The 21,679-nt window shown below is 38.6% G+C and overlaps 1 protein-coding gene across 1 annotated transcript in view; it reads right to left on the bottom strand.

The window, feature by feature from the left end:
- Positions 1-21,679, bottom strand: part of COL19A1 (collagen type XIX alpha 1 chain) — a 1,241,599-nt gene that overhangs the window by 33,650 nt on the left and 1,186,270 nt on the right. Inside the window, exon 50 of the mRNA XM_082249430.1 lies at positions 18,204-18,335. Within this exon, the coding sequence (XP_082105556.1) occupies positions 18,204-18,335 (132 nt within the window). The remainder of the gene's footprint in view (positions 1-18,203; positions 18,336-21,679) is intronic.

Below are 21,679 nucleotides of genomic sequence, written 5' to 3'. Positions count from 1 at the left end.
AGGATTTACATTACAATTTTATATGCTGGGAAACTGCTTATTTGGAAATAACATGCACAGTATCCATCAAATGCCTTGCAACATAGCTTTAAAAGCACACTTTACATAAGAGTTCAGAACACATTAATTACATAAAATGTCTATAGATAGTTTATTAAAGGATTATATAGCATAAGAAACCAATGCGGAATGACTGCAATATGACTAATATATTGAACTATTTATGTGTGATGTCAAATTGCTGTGCGTTTTACCATGTATAATATTTCCTCTGTTTCTTTTGATGTTTAAATGGTCAAACAGCCCACACCATGTTACAATAAGGCTTATATGCGCAGAAGAAAGTTGAAAGGTAGCCCATCCCACTTTATTCTAAAAATAGTCACTACCTGAGGTAAATATTTAAAGCTTCATTGTGGGCATAGCCCCAAGCACCTCCCCCTCCCCAAAAATGTATGATATAGTACATACCCTTTAAGAAGTCTTTGGTTGGTTATGTAAAATGGGGTATTCTTTCATTTTCCTGTCCTCCTGAGAGTTTTGGATGTTCCCAACCACTTTTGTGTGTTCCTGCATCTAATGTTGTATTTTGCCCAAAATATTAAATATTTTGTTGAGGGGAATCACTCTCATAATGGCCCCTGGGTGTAAATGGACCTTTGTTCATGTAGATATCATATGATAACCATATGAGTCGTTGAACAAGCACATTTTTTACTTTTTGTTACTTATGAGGTAAAACCAGACTCTGGACACTGTAATTTTTGTATTATACATGGGACATGTATACCAAACAAACAGGTCTGGCTAAATCTAAAAAGTCTAATTTTTGAATCTGTAGCTGCAGTATCTGAACGAGTAATTACTTTTCTGGAGACACACATTATTAAACTTTAAGGAAAGATGGGTATACAGGGTATGTGGCAGAGATATTTTTGTAAATTGGAATAGGACTTTAATTGTTATTCTGCAGAAAGTTTGGACTTGAAGCAATACTGGCTAACTCAGAAGATTAGAAATCCAAGCTTTCAAAACACGTTAGCCTTCTTTGTCAGGCACAATCGTGCCCATTGAAGAAACTAATGTGTTTCGAAAGCTTGCATTTTCAATCTTTTAAGTTAGTCAGTAAAGGGGACCACATTAACATGTGAAAACACTGTGCAATATGGACTATGAATAAACTTTTTTCCGCTTGTATTAGCTTGCTCTTTGCATGCAATGGAGGTACAACTAACATTTGAGATATATTATAAATAACGTTTATCACATTATCACAATACATTCAATTTAAACATTTTAAAATATGTATAAAAAGCCTATTGTGCACACACACACACTTCATTCACTTTTAAAGAGAACATTTTACAATAAATGTAGAGCCATGCATCCAGATTTGAAGTGGAAGTTTGGCATGTCTGAAATGTACAGAAAGGCTCAGTTTGTATTGGAACATTAAAAGCATGATCTGAGCTTCTATAGGCATCTTAATCTTAATAGAAGCAGCACCATGTGTGATTGGATAATAGTATATAGTATACAGTGATAGTGGGAATATTGTGTAACATGGTATATTACCTACTAGATTAAACAGAATTTGGTAACATGGCTTTAATGAGTTCAAGTTGGACATAAGCTTGGACTGGTACACTTTATAAATCCTAGTCTGACTGTTTAACAGAACAGAGGTGACTATGAATACAAGTTTACCAGCCTGTGAAATGACAGCAATGAAGTGGTTTTCAAAATGTCTACCTCTACATATCCTTTTTACAACACTCAAAAAGTATTGTACTGCTCCCCTCAATATATTTAAAGTATTGAGTCTACCTCCTTCTTACAAAGCCATTATCACCATCATTTTTAGTAATAGGAGACAGGAGCAGAAGTTTATACATGTGTCTCATTGCAAAACCAGACCACATTTTTATTTTTATTTGAGGTGGGTCTGTCAATTTCATTTAAAGCTATCAATTAGACTCCAGCTGCCATTTCCCCCAATGTAGACAAGAAAAAAGGAAATCATTAATATGAGGAAAATGAGCACTTTCCTTCTTAACCTCCCTGGCGGTATGATTTTGTCAGGAATTACATACCAAAAGCGGTACAATTGTTTTCATGGAAATTTGGCGTTATGTATTATAGGCCTACAATTCTTAGTAATCACTGACTTAAACCTGACCAAAACAAGACTCTAGTAGACATCCCAGATGTGATAAATTTGAAACACAAACACGTGAATTATAATCGAATCAATAATATTATTTTATTATTTAATATATAATATATATAATAAAATTATATTATTGATTAGATTATAATTCATGCATTATATATTATATATAGATATATGTGTGTATATGTATATGTATATAATATATAACGCATGAATTATAATTGAATCAATAATATAATTTTATATATATATCTATATATATGTGTGTGTGTGTGTGCATATATATATATATATATATATATATATATATATATATATATATATATATATATATATACATATACCAGTATATATATATATGCGCATATATATATATATATATATATATATATATATGTGTGTGTGTGTGTATATATATATATATATATATATATATATGCATATATATATATATATATATATATATATATATATATATATATATATATAATATAAAATGTGTTTTGTGTTTTGTGCAACGTTTTTTTTTTTTTTTTTTGAATTTCCCTCCCTAGTTCCGCTCCCATGCAGCATTGCTGCTGCAGGGAACGGAACTAGGAAGTGATCAGACCGACGGTGGATGGAGGAGCAGCGGGACTCTCGGCTGGCGATCTCAGCAATGAGAGATCATCGCTGGATCGCCAGGATAAGGTAAGAGAACACCGCTGCGCTCTCTGCAATCCACTCCGAGCGTGACTCGGGGTTACCGCTCCCGATATGAAAAACCAACCCCGAGTCACGCTCGGGATTACCGCCTAGGAGGTTAAGGTGTTAATCTACATCTCATTAAATCTACATTATTTACCAAACTCTATATGAATACAATATTATAGTTACAATTAACACCCACTGACAAATATTCTCCTTTAGCATTTAGTATTAGCAATGTGGTCTTGATTTATCAAATCGGAAGAAAATGAAAAGTGTCATAGTTTAGTAAACTCATAAAATAAATACAATTCACAGTTACATTTTTTGCAAGTACACTAAACAACATTAAAACTTTAAGGGTCTGAGTTAGCAAAACTAGAGAAAAGAAAATGGAGTAAGAGGAGTTGCTGCCTATAGTGACCAATCACTCCTTTTCTTGTTTATATTTTGAAAAAATGAAAGGCAAAACCAGATTTAACTGAATCAACTTTCTGCCTTTTTCTGAGTTTTAATAAGTCAGCCCCTATATTGCATACATTTTCTGTATAGCTAAATGAATGGAACAATCCTAATCTACTTCACACACACATTTGTTTCAGTTTTCATTCTAATGGATTTGTCTTATAGATTTATGACTTTTTTTTCCTCCCAATGTAAGGCTTCGTACATCTTCACAGTGAACTTCTTCTTGTCTTCATTCCAGTTTGACTTATTCTGAGCCCAGAGAAGGCCAAACTACTGGGAAAATAATAGATAGGAACCACCTATCAAGAGGCTTGCTAAAAGGCTAGCATTCTTATTTTTTTTTTATCAACCAATGAAATACAAACATAGTATAACATAACATCTGAAATGTGCAATATAACTTTGTCACATAACTAGACTGGAAACTTATGTTGAAGCAGAACTCCAGTCAAAAACAGCAAGATAGAAACAAATAGCACATTAAAAAAAAAAATATATGGTCTCAAGCCCAATTAGCCTGCTTTGATTTACCACCAAAGAGTATTCCCTTTACTTTACCTTTCATATATTCTCTGTTAGTGTCACAAATAACATCTTGTAGAACTATGTACATGTCAGTCTAATATATGGTAGTTAACAGATGTTTAGCTGTTGGAGGGTCTACCCCCCCCCCAACTGGACACAGTGTGTACCCATTTGGGGTGTTCAGGGGGGTTGGGGGGTGGCCCTATTAGAGAACGGCCATCAGCGACCCCATCTTATAAGTATTAATGCTATTCATATATTTGGATTGCTTAATGCTGTAATAGCTTATCTTCATGGGCATGAAGTTAGATTGCATAACTGCACCTATGTAGTACTGGCCATAATATCAATGTTTTATGAGTCTGCTTTCCTCTGTTATTATTATAATTGTCTTTCCCTGTTTGTTACTATTTGAAATAATCTTAATAAAAACTATTTAACAAGAAAAAAATAAAATATAAAACCAACTTTTGGTGGAATATTCACCTTCAATTTACAGATTTTCCACTCAGGACTTTCCCTACAGCTAATTGTCCTCATTCTGATGGGCAGCATTATTCAACTCACTTTCTCTCAGACAAGGTCATCCTGGACCCAACTCAGCCTTGGTCTGGATTGTGAAAGAAGAAGCAGCAATGTGATGAGCTCATGTCTCTGCCACTCTGCTTTTATTCCCTATCAACAATATAGTAATTGATTGACTCTTTGTGCTTCTCATTTTTTTTAGACACTTCAGCCCTACTGTACAGGGAATGCAATGGACTTACACTGCTGTCCTTTAAAAAATACATTTACAGATTTATTAATCATTACAGAGCTTTTTTCATTTGTGCTTTTTATATTTACCTAGAGTTCAGCTTAAGAGTTGATCTGTTTTAAAAGGTTAAAGTTTAACTGGAGCAGATAAAACTAGTGAAACTGTTGCCCTTTACAACCAACTATAAATGTAATGTCATTTTTTTCGACAGAATAAAAAATAAAACTTGACTGAATTTTATTACCTAATGCTCAACTTGTTTTTTGACCTAGTTTTCATAAATTATCCCCACCATGAATTTAAGTTGATTTATACCAAAAACAAATTGTTTTCTCAGTTTTTTAAACTTTTTCTAGAGCACCAGGTAAGGGGAAGTTTTCCAAAAGGGACACCTTTTCTAGTAACAATTATCTAAGAACGAAATCACACTATACAGCCAGTAAATTGCAGAGCAGCAGGAGTGATTCACCATCGGCAGGGTGGTGCGTGATTCAGTACATCACCTGGATCCCTTTTTTCTGTACAAGCTTTATTTGAAGTGTACAAAATGTACACTTCATTCACTGCAATATGCGCTGTTGTGTCCAACATTGCACTGTGATTCAGCCCAATGCACTATGACAAAATGCAGCGCTAGGCTGTGTTGCAGTGTTAAATGGGACACATAGGAAACAATTGTTTCCTGTGTTTCTCTGTGGTGATGGATGTTTTAACGTCTGTCTCCACATTTACTGTGAATTGGCCCTAAGAGGTGATTTCCTCTAAATGTGCAGTTATTTCCCCTCACTCCCTGTTGCGTCTTCAGGAATGGAAGAGAAGAGAAATCCCTCAAAACTAGATAGAGAGCACAAAAATAAAACAAAAAACAAAAAATCACTAGAAATGCTCCACTAAACTTAACAGGTTTGGTCATGTGAAGACTTGTGGATTACTGGCATGAAAGTGCATTAGGGTAAGGCAGCCTGTTTGTTTTGAATGAGCTGCCAGTACAACATCCAAAACACAGGTTTTATTGGACCTGTAACATTGTTCTCAACACAGAGAACCATAATATACAGGTAGTTCATATCTGTTAGTTTCAGTCCCCTATAATATACATTGTTGTACGCTGGTTAGGTGAGTGGGGATACCGTTTAAAATGGGTTCACTGCTATACATCATACTTTTGCTTGTTGTGTTAAAACACACATTTTACTTTAATGCAACAGAATGAATCAGTTGTATTCATAAAACATTGAAAGAGATCGACCAATAATTCCCACAAATAGATGGTGCTTGAAAAAGAATAGTTTAAACAATTAATTAGAAATAAAGTTTAAAATGTGTGTCTGTATTTTTAAAATATGGTAAATAGGCAAAAGGTTCTATAGACCCCCTTAGCTAGTTCATTTTGGCAGGTAGTAAAAATATTTTCTTGCTTGGGTCAAAAACTCAGACAAAGTTTTGAAAATTAACTAAAATGTGGTATCCGCTATCCCTTAATTTGCCCAATCTAGGTTGGATCTGACACCTGGTGGACTATTTGCCTCATCTCCAGTAAAAAAAAAAAAAAAAAACTTAATAAGAGAGACAGGTAATGTCCAGCAGCTTTGATCTCAGATACTACACTATACATCTTATATACAGTATCTCACAAAAGTGAGTACACCCCTCTCATTTTTGTAAATATTTATTATATCTATTCATGTGACAACACTGAAGAAATGCTGTCCCCTCAAAATAACTCAACACCATTAATGTCTAAACTGCTGGCAACAAAAGTGAGTACACCCCTAAGTTTAAATGTCCAAAATGGGCCCAAATTGTCAACATTTGTGTGGCCACCATTATTTTCCAGCACTGCCTTAACCTTCTTGGTCATGAAGTTCACCAGAGCTTCACAGGTTGCCACTGCCTCTTTCACTCCTCCATGATGACATCACAGAGCTGGTGGATGTTAGAGACCTTGCTCTCCTCCACCTTCTATTTGAGGATGCCCCACAGATGCTCAATAAGATTTAGGTCTGGGGACATGCTTGGCCAGTCCATCACTTTTACCTTCAGCTTCTTTAGCAAGGCAGTGGTCGTCTTGGAGGTGTGTTTGGGTTTGTTATCATGTTGGAATACTGCCCTGGGGCCCAGTCTCCAAATAGAGGGGATCATGCTCTGCTTCAGTATGTCACAGTACATGTTGGCATTCATGGTTACCTCAATGAACTGTAGCTCTCCAGTGCCGGCAGCAGTCATGCAGCCCCAGACCATGACACTCCCACCACCATGCTTGACTGTAGGCAAGACACACTTGTCTTTGTACTTTGTCTTTGTACTCCTCGCCTGGTTGCTGCCACACATGCTTGACACCATCTAAACCAAATAAAAACTTCTTGGTCTCGTCAGACCACAGGACATGGTTCCAGTAATCCATGTCCTTAGTCTGATTGTCTTCAGCAAACTGTTTGCGGGCTTTCTTTTGCATCATCTTTAGAAAAGGCTTCCTTTTGGGACGACAGCCATGCAGATGCAGTGTGCAGCGTATGGTCTGAGCACTGACAGGCTGACCTCCCACCCCTCCAACCTCTGCAGCAATTCTGGCAGCACTCATACGTCTATATCCCAAAGACAACCTCTGGATATGAGGCTGAGCATGTGCACACAACTTCTTTGGTCGACCATGGTGAGGCCTGTTCTGAGTGGAACCTGTCCTGTTAAACCGCTGTATGGTCTTGGCCGCCTTGCTGAAGCTCAGTTTCAGGGTATTGGGAATCTTCTTATAGCCTAGGCCATCTTTATGTAGAACAAGCATTCTTTTTTTCATATCCTCAGAGAGTTCTTTGCCATGAAGTGCCATGTTGAACTTCCAGTGACCAGTATGAGAAAATGAGAGCGATAACACCAAATTTAACATACCTCCTCCCCATTCATACCTTGTAGATCTTGTAGACCTTGTAACACTAATGAGTCACATGACACCGGGGAGGGAAAATGGCTAATTGGACCCAATTTGGAGATTTTGACTTAGGGGTGTACTCGCTTTTGTTGCCAGCGGTTTAGACATTAATAGCTGTGTGTTGAGTTATTTTGAGGGGACAGCAAATTTACACTGATGACGTCAGGTCGTACTGACGAAACGTACGTCGGGAAGGGAAACGTGAGACCGTAGCCACTTCCGGGTTAGAGGAGCGCTGTACGATCGGCAGTGCTCTCAACCCCGCTGTATACTTTGATGAGAAAGGCGATTCTTTTAAGGAGTATATAACAAAAAGTGCAGCGCTATCAAATATGGATTATGAAGAAGATATCGAGGAGAGCAGTCCACAGGTGAAAATTATGGTGAAGCATGCACAAGATATAAACATTCAGTGCTCTTCAATGTGCTGGTAATCCTCCACCCAGTCTCATTAGCCTCTCACCTCACACTTAGCCCCTGTGTCACCAGACGGGCTAGCAAGACAAACTTTCTCCAAGGATATCACAAATATAGATCAAATCAGTATTCCTCTTCATCAGAAGATAAGGCTCACAGGTAACAGATCACAGGTCCATAAAGCGGGTCACAGGTCCATAGGAAAACAAAGGTCCGGACATAGTGCATTACCGCAATAAATTACTTTATTGAACATAGCATAAAATCATAAAAATTACCTTGTAAAGCACTATACAAGTGCATGTGATGAGCAGATTGTATTACACACAGCGGTCTCGACCGCAATGGATGGCGGGTGACGTCACCGGCCCCTCCCCCTTCGCACGCGTTACGTCCCACTGCACGGGACTTCCTCAGCTGAGGAAGTCCCGTGCAGTGGGACGTAACGCGTGCGAAGGGGGAGGGGCCGGTGACGTCACCCGCCATCCATTGCGGTCGAGACCGCTGTGTGTAATACAATCTGCTCATCACATGCACTTGTATAGTGCTTTACAAGGTAATTTTTATGATTTTATGCTATGTTCAATAAAGTAATTTATTGCGGTAATGCACTATGTCCGGACCTTTGTTTTCCTATGGACCTGTGACCCGCTTTATGGACCTGTGATCTGTTACCTGTGAGCCTTATCTTCTGATGAAGAGGAATACTGATTTGATCTATATTTGTGATATCCTTGGAGAAAGTTTGTCTTGCTAGCCCGTCTGGTGACACAGGGGCTAAGTGTGAGGTGAGAGGCTAATGAGACTGGGTGGAGGATTACCAGCACATTGAAGAGCACTGAATGTTTATATCTTGTGCATGCTTCACCATAATTTTCACCTGTGGACTGCTCTCCTCGATATCTTCTTCATAATCCATATTTGATAGCGCTGCACTTTTTGTTATATATTTGTTATTGGGACTTTTGGTTTATTGATCCTTTAGTGCATAGCAGCTTTCTATTATATTATTTTATACAGTTGCGCTGAATTTTTATCTATTATTATTTGATTCTTTTAAGGAGATTTGAGTAAGTGCATTTCCTTTTAAATAAAGCGACATGTTTTGATTTACTGCACCATGAGAGTCTCTTTTCATTCCACCCATGTTTGCCACCTGATCCGAGATATGCTCTAAAGGCTTATTACTGGAACCTATTGTGTGACAGAGGAGCTGAGGATCGTGCATTGAGTTGGAGAAAATGTCTATGTGACCCCCTATAATCAAGGGGTCATATATTTCCGGTAAGGAGTACCTTACTAGATCACTGGGTGAAGTGTGGAGGTGAAGGCTTAATCTGCACTAACTATCAAGTCTCTGCTACATTGTGTGACACCAATGATATGTGGACTGGTTGATGCTGCATATGGACTGTTTGCACTTTACACTAATGTTGGGCACAGATTGATTGATGTTTTGAATTTTGATTGGTACTAATTATGAATTGTTGATTTAATATCTGCACAGGCACTTTATATTTATGTTTGAGCGCGACACTTTCCTTCTTTTAAACAAGCAAATTTACACTGTTATACAAGCTGTACACTCACTACTGTACTGTACATTGTAGCAAAGTGTCATTTCTTCAGAGTTGTCACATGAAAAGATATAATAAAATATTTACAAAAATGTGAGAGGTGTACTCACTTTTGTGAGATACTGTACATTACATACCAACACCAGGTAGCTGAAGACCTCCAAAAGTAAATGGACTGTAAATCCCAGTATGATCTACCAATGGCTGGCAGAGCAGTACTTACATGTATAGACCCACAGCCAACTTTGTACTTTAATAAATAAAAAATATTGTCAATAATACAGAGAAGAATGCAGTGATACAGTATTTTAGTATCCTACGCAGTCTTATAATTTTTTGATCCTTTAACCACTTGCCGACCGACTATTTACTGTGACGGTCAGCCCCTCACAGGCAAAGCGACGTAGGACTACGTCGCTAACCTGTGAGGCTCTAGGGAGCGATCGCGCCGCCGGAGGCGCGCTCCCGAACCCGCTCGGTCACGACCCCCCCGCACGTGTGCCCGGCGGACTCGATGTCCGTTAATGTAAACAAAGCCGCCTGTCATTCTTCCCTGTGTAAGAATGGAGATCATACGGTTCTGCTATGTAGGACCGTTGATCTCTGTTCTTACACCTCAAGCCACATCCAATCACAGTTAGAAGCATGCCCCTAGGGAGACACTTAACCCCTCCCTCTCAAAAAAAAGTTAACCCCTTTACTGCCAGTGTCATTTTTACAGTAACAGTGCATATGTATAGCACTGATTACTGTAGTAATGTCACTGGTAACCCCAAAAGTGTCCAAAATGTCAGTCAAGGGTCCGATCTGTCCGCCGCAATGTCGCAGTCCCGCAAAAGAAATCGCAGATCGTCGCCATTACTCGTTAAAAAAAAAAACAACAAAAATTACAAAAATCTTTCCCTTAGTTAGTAAACGCAATAACTTTTGCGCAAACCAATCAAAATACGCTTTTTGTGATTTTTTTTTACCAAACATATGTAGCATAAAACAAATTGGCCTAAAATGTTAAAAAAAATTTACATTTTTTTTGGGGGGAATTTCATATAAAAAAATGTGAAAAATATTGTTATTTTTGCAAAATCGACGCTCTTTTTTTATTTATAGCGCATGATCAAAAATTGCACAGCTGATCAAATACCACCAAAAGAAAGCTCTGTTTGTGGGAAAAAAAGGACGTCAAATTCGTTTAGGTACAGCGTCGCACGACCACGCAATTTTCCATTAAAGCAACGCAGTGCAAAATCGCAAAATAGGCCCTGGTCAGGAAGGGTGTAAAATCTTCCAGGGCTTAAGTGGTTAAGCACAGAGAAATGCTTGTTATTAATTTAAATGATGTGCTAGTATGTTTTTCTCTCACAGTGTTAATTATTTAAAAGAGGATGAATTACCATTCTGCGGGGCATAAGCATATTTAAAACAAAATTTCACACACTGGCCATGTTAGTTGCATAAAAGCAAATAAAAAACAAAACAAAGGCAAGGGTCAAAGCACATACATTTCCAGTGAATGCAGATTTACAATTAGTTATTTTCTACTGAACATGAATAAGTCATACGGTAGGCCGATTCAACTGACTAATGCTTTTTAGATAAATATTTAAAAGAGATCAGCTTGATATGTATATCATTTTTAATATGTCCTACTGTTTTTTAATACATCGCTTCTATGTGTAATTTATAATTATATATGTGCATAGAGTAGACCAAATTTGTTTAAAAAATACTAAAAAAGCACCAATAATTGGTTGTGTTTCACTTCTCCTTCTAACAAAGGGGGGAGGTGTAGGGGCCGGAGGGAAGAACCACACATACAACTAGCGATGAACGATTCAGACACAACTGGAACTGTGTTGGATGTAAATATATATTTAAGCAGCATAGCTCTGCAGCACAGTGAACATTCCACTAATAGGTGCCAGAATAGGCAAGTAAAACCTCTATTCCTTTACATGAGCATCTTTTTTTTTTTTTTTTTTAGCGAGATGGTCACTTTAAAAGAGGCAGTGTAATTAAATACAGAAAATATGTGTGGCTAAATGACACATATTTATACTTAGTATAATGAAATAAACAATATGGAAGAGCAAGCATGTAAACATGTAAAAGTCATATAAAGTTTGCTAAGCTAAACTGTATAAGAAAAACCTCATAATTTGCAGAATACTTTATGTATGTCATATTATTAATGCTTAGCTACGGATGATGCTATTTATGCAACACAGCAGGGTTGATTTACTAAAACTGGAGAGTGCAAAATCTAGTGCAGCTCTGCATTGTAACCAATCAGCTTCCAGGTTTCTTTGTCAAAACTTAATTGAACAAGCTGAAGCTAGAAGCAGATTTGATGCTAAGCACAGCTGCACCAGATTCTGAGTGCTAAAGTTTTAGTAAATCAACCCCAATATGTTCCAAAAGAACTGAACTAAGCTAAACAGGAAAATACTGGAGCTAAAAAATCCAAAGGGCAATGAGGTTTTAGAAAGAGAATCATTTATCAGGTAATCTAAATATAAATATTGGAATACCTAAATTAACTAAAAAAAAAAAAAAAAAAACACCCATCACTTACCATTAACAGCCATAATCTTATGCAAATCTACCAAAATCCCTTTGCCAAATCAAGAAAAATACTTGTAAGCAATAGTGTCTATTTTTGGTTGACCTATAGATCTTTACAAAATACTGTATATATTTTTTACAACACCAATACAACAAGCCAGGCAAAAATATAAATCAATTATAATGTCTATTTTTCAAAGCATTTTTTTGTGGACGATACTATCCAATCATCATAATCAGAACTCACTATCAGCAATAACAAACATAAAAGATCTACACAAATCACCTGCCATGGATTTTTAAAATAATCTTAACTTTCTAAATATGTCTAGTTTTCCATGTTAATAATCTAGGTTGCCCTTTTAGAAGGCATTGAGTTACTTTTATAAACATTGAACTTGGGGTAAATCTTAGAACATTTGCACCACATCAGGTATTTTTGTAAACATAATGCATGTGCACTGGCGTGCGTTTTAACATGTGGTGCATTTCAATGCCTTGTTAGTATGCATTGCGATGTATTATTTATTTTTTCTTTTTGTTATTATTATGTACTGCAGCATGTTTCAATGCATTAGAGCACAACCATATGCTGCACTAAAAATGTAACATGTTTTTTCAGTACACAGCGATGCCAGCATGTGAACTGAAGCAATAGGACATAAGACAAATTACGTTGTCTTTGTGCTGGGACTGCCTTTGGCAAATCAGCCCAGCAATGCTTGCGTGAATTGGCCCTCAAAGAATGCAAACATCTGATAAGTGACTATGAAAACTAACCCCACTTTTACATTTCTTTATTTTTTAAAAGAACCACAGTGCCAGTCTTTAAATGGTTCCACATGAATCCATAAAACAATGTGACAGGAAAACAGGCACCAAAATGTGCAGCAACTACCATTTAATTTCTTAACCTGGAAAAGCCCTTAAACCCAGATGGACTTTTCACATTGGCCCTGAGTTTTTCTGTGATTTGGAGCTTTATCGTAATCAACTTCAAAACTCCAGTGACAGGGCTCCTACTTGGCTGGTGTGGCAGACTGGTGATTTTTTTTTTTTTTGGCCACCTGGCCCTCTTTTTCCCCTTTTTGCTACCCTTACAAGCAGACCCGAATGCACTACTTGATTGAGGTAAATTAGGTTAATGTTGATAAATCTAAGGTTATGCACTTGGGGGCTACAAACATGCATGTATCATACTTCCTAGGAGAGTTCAACTTGGGGAGTCAATGACTGAGAAGGCTTTGGCTTTTCTAGTAGACATAATACTCATAGGTAGTGATGGGCCAAACACCCCCCTGTTCGGTTTGCACCAGAACATCTTGAACAGGGAAAATGTTCCAGCGAACATGCAAACTCTATTAAACGAGCATGAAAAATCAAAAGTCCTAATTTTAAAGGCGTATATGCAAGCTATTGCCATAAAAAGTATATGGCGACCCGGGTACTGCACTGGGGGACATGTATCAATGCAAAAACATTTTTTAAAACAATTGTTTTTACAGGAGCAGTGATTTTAATAATGCTTAAAGTGAAACAATAAAAATGAAAATTTGGGGGTCCCCTTAATGTGCCTGTAAAGTGGCACATCTGTACGATGTATGGAGCCTGTTGCAGCAATATTGACTTTTCTAAAGGAAAAAATGTCATTTAAACTTGCTCGCGGCTGTAATGTATTGTTGGCTCCCGGCAATACAGATAAAAAAAATGAACTGCGAATGGCCCCCTCCCTGAACCATACCAGGCCCCCCAAAGCACCTTGTCCCCGTTTTAAAGGGGACAAGGGCCTCTTTCCGACAATCCTGGGCTGTGCTTTTGGGGGTCAGCGGGTGGGGGGCTTATCGGAATCTGGAAGCCCCCTTTAACAAGGGTATCGGGTACATCATAGCCCTACCCATTCACCAAAAAAGTGTAAAAAAATTAAACACAAAAGAAAGTTTTTGACAAGTCCTTTATTCAAAAATAAAAATAAAAAAATAGTGTCCCTCTAAGTAAATCCATCGTCAATCACGGCACCCGCTGAACCTGTCTGACATCACGTGACGTCATGTGATGTCAGAAGGGGTGGTGCCATTGGGTAATGTAACTGGGTCCCCCCGCCTCTTGCCTATAAATCACCTGTCAAAGGTCAAGAGCGTCATTCGGCAGAACGCCTCAGAAGAGGCAGAAGCGTCTTTGAATTTTTTTCTATTTTTCAGGTGCAGCGAGCGTTGCATTGAGGGACACTATTTTTTATTTTTGAATAAAGGACTTTGTAAAAACTGTCTTTTGTGTTTATTATTTTGTACACTTTTTTGGTGAATGGGTAGGGGTATGATGTACCAGAAACCCATTCACATTGGGGGGGGCGGGATCCAGATTTTGATGAGTCCTTCACCCGCAGACCCCCACAACCACAGCCCAGGGTTGTCGGGAAGAGGCCCTTGTCCCTATCAACATTGATAAGGGACTGCTATGGATTTTGGGGGGATCCCACGCCGTTTTTTTTGGCGTGGAGTTCCCCTTAAAATCAGTACCAGACCCGAAGAGCCTGGTATAGATTTTTTTTGGGGGGGGCCATGCCACTTTTTTTTTTCATTTTGGCACTGAGTCCCCCTTAAAATCTATACCAGACCCAAAGGGCCTGGTATAGATTTTGGGGGGGGGGACCCCATGGCGTTTGTTTTTTCTGTCATAGGGTTCCCCTTACCACTTAAATACAGAATATTTGAACCCCCCTTGCTGCCTAGACAAGTTTTCAGCGCTCATTGGCGTCTTTGGGAAATCTTAGTTGGAGAGCATGGCACTGCTCCCCGTCTTCTACATTGGCATCTATGGGAAATCTTGGTCAGCTTGGCATGGCACTGCTCACAAACTATAAGTGAAAGGGACACAAAACTTGGGGAGCACTTGGAGGGGACCCAGGACTAAAACATAACCATACATTTTAAAAGTGAGGTATAACCTGAACACTACAGTGACTGCACTAAATTAACTCAACACACTATCCACTACCTGCCTAACCTATATTATCACACACTATACACGGCTGCCGTGTAAGCAGCAGCCTTATATAATGTGGGGTGTGAACTTAGCTCCTGAGCCATGATTGGCTAAAGGCACTCTGCCTTTGGCCAACCATGGTTCTGGCAGGGCGTTGTGCTGTGATTGGCCAAAGCATACAGGTCAGGTGCATGCTTTGGCCAATCACAAGCACTTAATGCACTGCACTGCACAGGAGAAGTACAGCCAAATCTTGTTTGGCTGTACTTCTCCTGTGTATCACAGGAGTGCAGTTCATTTTGCACTCCTGTGACCCGTTCTCAGCTGTCGGCTGACTTCACAGAGCTGATCCAGGCTCAGAAAAGATCGTAACCATATGGTGGGGATCTGCTCACATACCTGGACCAGCACCTGGCTCAGCCTCTCAGTCAGCTGCTGAGAGCCTGAGCAAACCACTCCCACCCCCTCCACAGCCCAGTGCTCCAGTGAGTGAGGAGGGGGGGGGGGGGGTAGAACAGACAGTGGTGACTGACAATCACTAGCTCTCTGCTCAGGAAGCTCAGAGAACCGAGGGATCTGCTGTGTTTGATGACCCGGGGTCAGATGTAGCATCCACCTAGGTAAGAATGATTCTTAAAAAAAAAAAAAACCATATATTTCTTTTAATAATAACATGCAAAGCCAAGACGCAGTTTGTAAAGCAAGCAACATTGTTTTTTGTATTAAAAGAGGTATAGAACTAAGAGAGACATACGCTTGCACCTGTACAAAGCATTCTCATCTTGAAAATGCAATTAAATTTTGGGCATCGGTTTACAAAAAGGATGTTGGGGAAATGGAGAAAGTGCACAGAAGGACAATTAAACTGATGAGGGGCATAGAGGACCTCAGCTATGAGTAAAGATTAACAGAACTCAATGTATAAATACCTAAATTGTAGTGACTAGATGTTATATTATTCACTTTAAGGTCCTTGCAAAGTGAAGGGTGGCACTTCGTAAAAAGCAATATCAAATATGACCACATAGGGGACACTCAGCGCAAACTGAGAATGTACACCCCTCAGTGGTAAATGAACAATGGGTATTTGGTAAAAGTTCTTAAGGAAGTGTTCATAAAAATAAGGTCCATATATAATCAACATGATAGAGGAATACACTTTTACAGTGTTAGCAGTCTTTCTTTTAAGCAAGTTCTGGATTCTTTCCGCCAATGGCCATGTAAAAGCAGAAAACAGGGAGGGGGAGAGACTGCCACTGTCTGTGACAAGTATTGCACTCACATGCACATGGATAAAACACACCGTATAAATATGTTCCGAAGAGAAATCAACAAACTTTACATGTAAGTGCATTTTTAATCATTTTATTTTTGTATTTAATAAATAATACTGCACTTACTGCAGCCCACTCTCCCTTTGTTTTTTGTTTACTAAGTGCAGGAATGTAGAAAGTTTATTCTGGAAAGAGAAGCTGCCATGTTAAAATGTGCTTCCCAAGTCAAATCTGCTAGTTGGGATTTAAATATTTTGAGCATATGCTTACTTAAATGTATGCTGTTGTCTCTTAAAGGGAGGGAGATGTACAACTATACTTGCCCATCTTGTCCCTATAACAGAGGTTGGCTTCCTTAGTGGCACCTGAGCTCCTTTATGATACAGCAGTAATGCTTGCCTCTATACATGTAGTCAGGAAATATAGCTAGCTTAGTGTAGCTTCACTTATTGCAGCGCCCATTCCCTAAGGGCAATTAAGTTTACTTGTATTTCGTGGCCCATATGACATATACACAATTCTATGTCCATTGGCCAGGAAGTACAGGAGGCAGAGCAAGGGGATAGCAAAGAGTACCTTGTGGTACTAAGAGTACAGATGTCAGCAGAGGATAGCTGGCACTAATGCCTCAGCAGGAACGTGGTTAGTGGGATGTGCAAATGGGTCAGTAGAATAAGCAGAGACATGGTCAGCAAATAAAACAAAATTTGGCAGGCATAAATGTGTTCAATAAACAGGAAAAGTGTTAGTTTAGGTGGCAGGCAAATACAAGACCATTCTGGTGAATGGTCGGTCCAGGCAGCAGGTAGAAAAGTGGTCAGAAACCAGGCAAAGGGTCAGTACATGGGAGATCAGATACACAGAAAGAGCAGCTAGTAAGGCACCTGACAGAACCTATAACAAGTGTTAGATGTAGGCATAGGCATGCCCTAATCACCCTGTGCGGTGCAGATTCCCCCGGCTGATATTTCACCAAAGCCCTCCAACAGGGCTCCTAAAAAAATTGTAAAAACGAAAAAACTACTTACACTGTCCACTATCCTACTGACACCATCCACTGCCCTACTGACACCAACCTCTGCCCTACTGACAAGTCCACTGCCCTACCGATGCCAACCGATGCCAACCAATGCCCTACTGACAAGTCTGGGGCCCTGCTGACATCCAACCTCTGCCCTACTGACAAGTCCACTACCCTACTGACACCATCCATGTTTTAATACATTTGGGGTGCACATCCTAATGCAATAGGCTGCACACACCTATGGATGTAGGGTTAGAGAGGTTTCAATAAGATGCCTTGATATATGGACCAATTGAGGTTAAGGGATGAGTGAGCAGAGAATGGTACCTGGGAAAGGTATAGCAAAAGACTAAGCTGTGAACATACTATTACAATGCAGGCTGCTGTGGTTTATGGGGAGCCAGGAGGAGGATCACAAGGTGAGGTCTGGTTGTCTGAGCAACAAGACGTGGATAGGCATGACCATTCAAATCACCAGAAGTGTGCAAAAGGTTGGTGAACCAGTGTGGGATTCCATCAGAAAATGTAAGTCTTTATATCAGACAACTTGTTCCTTAGCCAAATCATGCCTCTCTTAACTACCTAGTTTTATAATCTTTCTAATTTTTAGCGAACTGTTGGTAAAATCTAATATTTTAGACCAGTCACTACATTTAGAAATGAGGTCATATGAAGACCAGTGTATCTTACCTTAGGCCTCTGAGCTCTGTAAGAAGTAATAAATTGTTTGTAATGCTATGGTTTAAAAGGCTACAAGAAGCAGGACCTCTCCATGTTAAATATTTGTGCCCCAAAATAATTTACAAACTGTTATAGGTAATTACACCTTACCTTGGGGACCAGGTGGCCCTGGATCTCCAGGAGGTCCTGGCAGTCCATCCTTTCCTGGTTGGCCTGGTTTTCCTTGAGCTGCTAGTAATGCAGCTGGTGTTTTTAGCTGAGTTAGAAAATCACTCATTTTGTCTGCAGAAATAAACACAAAAGGTGAGTTCTCCCTATCAGACTTAAAGAATATACACACACGACTTTTAATGAATAATTTTGTGATTATTTACATGACATGCTGAAGTCCTGAAGTTCATTTTTTCCATCAGCAAAGCACACTCTGCTTTCTAAGTCATCTCAACCTCATGATTAAGATATGAACATTATATTCACATAAATTATATAGAGTCAAGAGCTGTGAAGAAAAACATCTACCACTGGGAGAACTGAAGATTTCATTATCACAGAATTTCAGATGACATTTTCACGTTTTTCCTGATTATGAATGCAGCTGAACTGGCAGAACAGTGAAAAAGTATATATTATGCTGACAAATATGTTACTGTTGAGTCATTGTTAACAAATGAGATGACTTTAGCCTAAATAAATACACTAATATGTATGATAATGAGGTTTCATAATAATGCTGAAATTTATTTTAAGGCACACTATAGTGTATTTACAGAAAGAAATCAAGATGTTGCGATATTCAGAAATTCACATATTTGCTGTGTCATATTTTATTTACATATATACTTTTGTAAGTGCACCTTTCAACAGCTATTTGCATGTCAGCCAGCACAATCAACATCTTTAGTGTGAAAACCAGTTGCAGGATGATCTGGCTGTAAAGTGCATCGCTTTATAGAAATATATTTTTTTTAGCTTAATGACACACACACACTCACACACACACACACCCTCCAAAGCTGGCTATATGCATCTAGATATTTCTGTTCAGCCTGTATAAAAATGTAACAGGTTCTATCATCCATTCTACATAGAGTGGATGAATGAATCTCCCATGGCTCTGCCAGCTGTCAGAATAGCCAAACAGTGGCTGCATCTGATTCGACCAACAATTTTAATTTTCTGCCCAGTTCCTTTGATTTTTGAACCAAGTTATGTCAGGTGGGAGACAGCCAGTAGGATCATCCACCAACTGAATTTCCAGTTCTTTAGAAACTGTCCAAAATGTGTTTTGTATATGGTTAGCTTCAGAGTTGTATAAAGTACTCGAAACCCATACTTGAGTAAAAGTACAAGTGCTCGATCAAAAAGTGACTTGAGTAGAAGTGGAAGTGCTCAATCAAAAAGTGACTTGAGTAGAAGTAATAAAGTATTCAACATTTTTTGTACTTAAGTATTGCAAGTAGTTTTTTTTTTAATTTTGCTACTCAAGTACTGAAAGTAAAAGTACAAGTACTGTGTTATGTAGTTAAAGAAAGAAGTCAAAAGTTTGAACATCATATTGTTTTTTATTATTTCAAATGCAGCTTTTATTTATACATACAGTAGCATTTATTTTCGTATGCGCTGATAATACACATGTTTTGAGCTTCATGAAACCTGCCATCTACTGTTCTGGCAGTGGTAATTTTTATAATTGTAATGAGTAACTATGCAGCACAAAAAAAAAATATCGGAGTAGAAGTATTGAAATCATCGAAAAAATGTAGTGAAGTAAAAGTGGAAGTAGGAGAAAAAAATTCTACTCCAGGAAAGTACAGATACCGCCTTTCGGTACAGTAGTAAAGTAGTTCTACTTAGTTACTATACATCTCTGGTTAGCTTAACCTCCCTGGCGGTCTGATTATGTCAGAATTTTTGTGCTAAAAGCGGTACATTGTTTTGCATGGAAATATGTTTTATATTTTAGGCCTGTAATTCTTATGAATAATGAATAACTCACTTAAATCTGTCCAAACAAGAGTCTAGTAGACATCCCAGGTGTGATAAAGTTTGAAACATGAAATCTTAAATTATAATAATACATTTCATCAAATTCATCATTGTTTTCGAAGTGGAGATATTTTATTATGAGGGACAATCTGTACTCGGGGGCGCTGTCTGATACGTATCGCAGTCAATAGAGCACCAAGTCTGCACATTGCTGAGCTCAGTCACAGAATCATTGCTGTTGTCACTTCAAGTACAGATGACAAATTTTCCCACAAATCGCTATCGCTCAGTTCTGCAAATAATTCCGATACACCGCCGCTGTTTTCCAGTTTGTCCAAAAGCATTTTTGAGCTAAAAGAACACTTTTTGGACGCCATGGACATTATCAATTTTCCAGGCACAAAGTCCCGCAAAAAGTACAGGCAGGGCACTGGAAAAGCCTCTAGGTGGTGAAATGGCATGATACAAAGTTGCAATTCTAACAGATTACACTGTATCATGTCATTTTTTTTTTTTTAATCTCCCGCCGGTTCCACCCCCCTGCGGCTGAAGGAAGGCTGGGGAGGATGGTAGGGGATCGCAGGGGAAGGTGAGTATTGATCTGGGGTAATCCCGAGTGTGGCTGGGGGATACCGCTTTTGGTACTGAAAATGAACCCCGAGCCACACTCGGGAATACCGCTAGGAAGGTAAGAAGCAAATGGGGGAATTCATAAAGAGTGTCATCGAATTTACTGAAATTACCAGTGCTTGTGCCAGATTCTTGTACCTGCTAGAAACAGGTACCGGAATCTGCTGGAGACTGGCACTGACACTCCTTCCTCAGTGACGTCCCTCCAATAAAACTGCTCTTGTCACACAGACAGTTTCTTGAATCTCCCAGGTGACAGCTGAATGTGTCTGGAGAAAGCACTGTGCAGGAAGCTCTCACATTCATAACAGGTTCCAGCACAGGTATGCCCCACTGTGAGCACATGCATCTGCATGTGTACAAGCTCAGAACTGGTGTTTATTACCTCCAATTTCCTAATCTGCATACTAGCTGTATTTTGGAATCTGTAACAGCTAAAGCAACAGGTTCTTAGGTCTGGTTCACATCTATGCTTTTTTTGGTGCTTTTTGCAAAAACGCATTACAGTTCATTTAACCACTTCAGCTTCGGAAGGTTTTACCCCCTTCCTAACCAGGCCATTTGTTGCGATACATCACTGAGTTGCTTTAACTGACAATCGTGCGGTCGTGCGATGCTGTACCCAAATAAATAATGATATCCTTTTTTCCCCACAAAAAGAGCTTTCATTTGGTGGTATTTGATCACCTCTGCGATTTTTATTTTTTGCACTATAAACAAAAAAGTGCTACAATTTTGAAAAAAAAAAAATACATTTTTTACTTGCTACTATAAAACATACCCAATAAAAAAATTAAAAAAAACTATTTTTTCATCAATTTAGGCCAATTTGTTCTATGCTACATATTTTTGATAAAAAAAATCCTAATAAGTGTAAATTGATTAGTTTGTGCAAAAGTTATAGCGTCTCCAAACTATGGGATCCATTTATGGACTTTTTGTTTTTTTATTGCTAGTAATGGCGGCGATCAGTTACTTTTAGTGGGACTACTACTTTGCAGCGGCCAAAT

This window comes from Pelophylax lessonae (genome assembly GCF_965119305.1).
Source record: "Pelophylax lessonae genome assembly, chromosome: 3".
Taxonomy (NCBI): Eukaryota; Metazoa; Chordata; class Amphibia; order Anura; family Ranidae; genus Pelophylax; species Pelophylax lessonae.
This window is presented reverse-complemented; position numbering and strand designations above follow the sequence as displayed.